Consider the following 3391-nt stretch of genomic DNA (forward strand, 5'->3'; position numbering starts at 1 on the left):
ATACCCCTGATCCAATGTGTCCTTTTCATAAAAAAAAAATAAAAATAAAAATAAAACTGTCCCAATTTTTTTTTTCTTTAATCAACTTTTCATTCTTCTCCATTAAAAAAAAAAAAAAAAAAAAAAAAAAAATCCAAAATCACTCCTATAAATGGATGAAAGATCAAATTATTGAAAAAACGTGAGAATATTTGATTAACCAAAGCAATGATTAACCAACCACCAACTATAAATACATTATTTGGCTTTTTCCTTTAAAAGATGTATCTTAATTAAATTTACTACATTATTTGGCTTATTAAACCAAAGCAATGATTAACCAGCCACCCACTATAAATACACAAGGCTTCCTGTTTTCAAAAATTCAAAGTGAGAGAATTAGAATTTCAAGTAGTTGAATTTTCCATTTCAAGTAGTTATATCTTCTCTATAACTTTCCATTTAGCAATGGCATTATTGAAACTTGCAATGGTTTTTATAGTGTATTTGTTGGTTGTTGTAGTTGAATTTTCTGATGGCTTTAGTTTCAATTGCACAGTGTCATTAGATGGTACTGGGGATTTTTTTAAAGTTAATGATGCCATAGCAGCAGCACCAAATTTTAGCACGACGAGATTTTACATTGACGTGAAACGGGGAACTTATAACGAAATTGTTGAAGTTCCATCTCAAAAGACTTTCATTGCTTTAATTGGGGATGATGCTTCTACCACCATCATTGTTAACAATCGAAATAATGCTACTGGTTTCTCCACAGCAGCTACTGCAACTCTCAGTAAGCTTCCATTCTTCTCCATCATAACCCTAGCTCGTTTGTTGGTAACTATTAGATTTTTTGTTTTTGATTTTTTAAAATTAAACATATAAACACCAATTTCACTTCAAAGGTTCTCGTTTGTTAACCATTTCGTTTTTTAAAACTAAGCAATGCACTTATTCAACCACTAAATTTCTTGCTTTGTTGTCTACTTCTTATCTATGTTTTCAAAAACCAAGTCAAATTTTCAAAACAAAAAATTACATTTTAGAAAACTTGTTTTTGTTTTTTTAAATTTGGTTAAGAATTCAACTCTTGTACTTAAGATAGATACAAATAATTATAAAAAATTTGGAAAAAATAGACTTAATTCTTAAAAACTAAGAACTAAATGGTTACCATACGAAACTTAAATTTCTTGTTTTATTACCTTCCTTTTACCAATCTTTCAAAAAATCAATTGAAGTTTTGAAAATTTGGTTAGGAATTCAAATATTATAAGAAATTCAGAGAAATTATGTTGGTTTTTCAAATACCAAATTTTTTTAATTACTAAAACAATGTTTGATTTTGATAGCTGTAAATGGAGAAAACTTCATGGCTCAGTTCTTGACTTTTGAAAACTCCGCTGGACCAAATGGGGGCCAAGCAATTGCCGTTCTTGACCAAGGCAAACACACAGCATATTACAAGTGTTTTTGGGTTATCAAGATACTCTCTATGCTGCATCAACACCTCAATTTTTCAAAGAATGCGATATATATGGAACCATTGACTTCATTTTCGGAAACGGACGTACAGTATTTCAAGATTGTAATATATTCGCTCGATTACCTAGCGTTGAGAGTACCATAACCGCACAATCAAAAAGTGAAAAAAATGATTCGAGCGGCTTTGTCTTCCAAAACTGTAATGTGACCGTGTCGCCGGAGATAGCATCGAGTAAGGACAAGGTAATGGTGTTTCTTGGACGACCATGGAGAAAGTATTCAATGGTTACATTCATAAAGTCATTTCTTGACGATGTGGTTCAGCCTAAAGGATGGTTGGAGTGGCCAGGAGTACCGACGAATCTACTGTTTTATGCAGAATACAACAACAGAGGTGCAGGTGCTAACACTTCCCAAAGAGTGAACTGGCGTGGTTTCCATGTATTACATAATGTAAAGGATGTTGCAAGATTTACTGTTGAAAGCTTTATTAATGGGACCCAACGGTTGCCCGAAACCAGCATACCTTTTAGGGCTGGCTTTTAGGGTTTTCTTAGGACCAAACTTTGAAAATAAACTTTCATTTTAATTAGTATCATTGTCCATCTTATTTTTTTTAACAAAGTACTAGAGGTTGAGAGATCGATATGTGCACCTAGACATCTGAACTAGATTGACATACCAATAGTTCTTTCATCATGTCCAAGTTAAAAAACGATGCATTACTTGACAATTATGTATAGACGGAGCTAATATTCAAAGTTCAAGGGATGGAAGAGACGAAGCCTTCCAATTTAATGAAATACAAGATTTTATTGGTGAGATAATGCATGAGAACTTTTAAAGGTATAGACATGCAAAACTCTTAAATGACAATTAATATATTTAGGTTTTTAATAACATAGTAACCGCATACTATTTAAGGCAACCTGATTGGAATGACGTTTATAAGCAAGCATTTGAAAAGTCATTTTACATAGGCCCAAATTTCACATGATTGGAAAAAGGGATAATAGTGAACACGAATAATTAATTTTGTTTATTAATTAAAATAGAGATGAGAGAGACGAAGACAAAAGTACAACAGAATCGGTTTTTTTTCTTATTTTCCTTTTTTGACAAGACAACGAAATATGTTTAAAAAACCAAATATGAAAACACGTATGATAATAAAATAGTTTCTGGTACCATAATTACAAGCATGTATATGATTACATTTAATAAGATTAAATATTTGAAATAATTGAGAGAGAGCTCACATAATCATATCAACATTTCCAAGATGAGAGTTCGACTATAAATTATTCAAAACTAACCTCGCAAAGATCTAAATATTTTATTAATTTGTGTCAAATCTATATCCAAATCTTCACTAATTTGTTGCTTCAACAATTTCACCTCTAATAAACCTTCTAAAGAATCTTTGCTCATTTGATATTTCGTCATGCAGCACATAAACACTTGTCCCGTCTGATTATCTAACTGTCTATTTAACCTTTGATTTAAAAGGTACGGTTGATTATCAGTGACGAAACGAAAACATTTGATTGATGACAATGGCAAGAAGACCTATCAAATTTGACTTTAAGTCATCACTGATGTTAGAGCTTATCTTTCAATTCTTCAGTACTATTGCATGTGTCTTGAAACAGATTATCATTTCCCACAATCATCTTAAGTATAAAACAAGAAGAGTTACAAAGAAAACAAGAGGTGATTGATTTAAATTGATGATATCTCTCTCACAAAACTTACTCCTCTACTATGAATAACACTATGGAGAAAAGAATGTATGTTTATACATATAAAAATAATATAACCAGTCATTATTGATTTTTATTTTTTATTTTTGTAAATATGAATATATAAAGGATTTTCAAAAATAGAAAAATAAGGAAGACTATTTACACAAAATTGAAAAAAA

At 30.7% G+C, this 3391-nt stretch overlaps 1 protein-coding gene across 1 annotated transcript; it reads left to right on the top strand.

Annotated features, from left to right (window-relative positions):
* The first annotated feature begins 358 nt into the window (after positions 1-358).
* On the top strand, positions 359-2180 carry LOC120079137 (putative pectinesterase/pectinesterase inhibitor 39). The gene is made up of 2 exons (XM_090314961.1): positions 359-775; positions 1335-2180. The coding sequence occupies exons 1-2, from the start codon at positions 448-450 to the stop codon at positions 1610-1612; spliced, it is 606 nt and encodes a 201-aa protein (XP_090171087.1). The 5' UTR covers positions 359-447; the 3' UTR covers positions 1613-2180.
* Positions 2181-3391: the final 1211 nt, after the last annotated feature.

The sequence above is a fragment of the Benincasa hispida genome, chromosome 6 (genome assembly GCF_027475165.1).
Source record: "Benincasa hispida cultivar pf3 chromosome 6, pf3_genome.v1.1, whole genome shotgun sequence".
Lineage (NCBI taxonomy): Eukaryota > Viridiplantae > Streptophyta > Magnoliopsida > Cucurbitales > Cucurbitaceae > Benincasa > Benincasa hispida.

What these genes read in the sequence shown, in the direction of transcription:
- LOC120079137 (XM_090314961.1), top strand. Translation starts at nt 448, where the DNA reads ATGGCATTATTGAAACTTGCAATGGTTTTTATAGTGTATTTGTTGGTT. An exon ending in AGCAGCTACTGCAACTCTCA is followed by an intron (nt 776 to 1,334) that starts GTAAGCTTCCAT and finishes TGATTTTGATAG; the next exon opens with CTGTAAATGGAGAAAACTTC.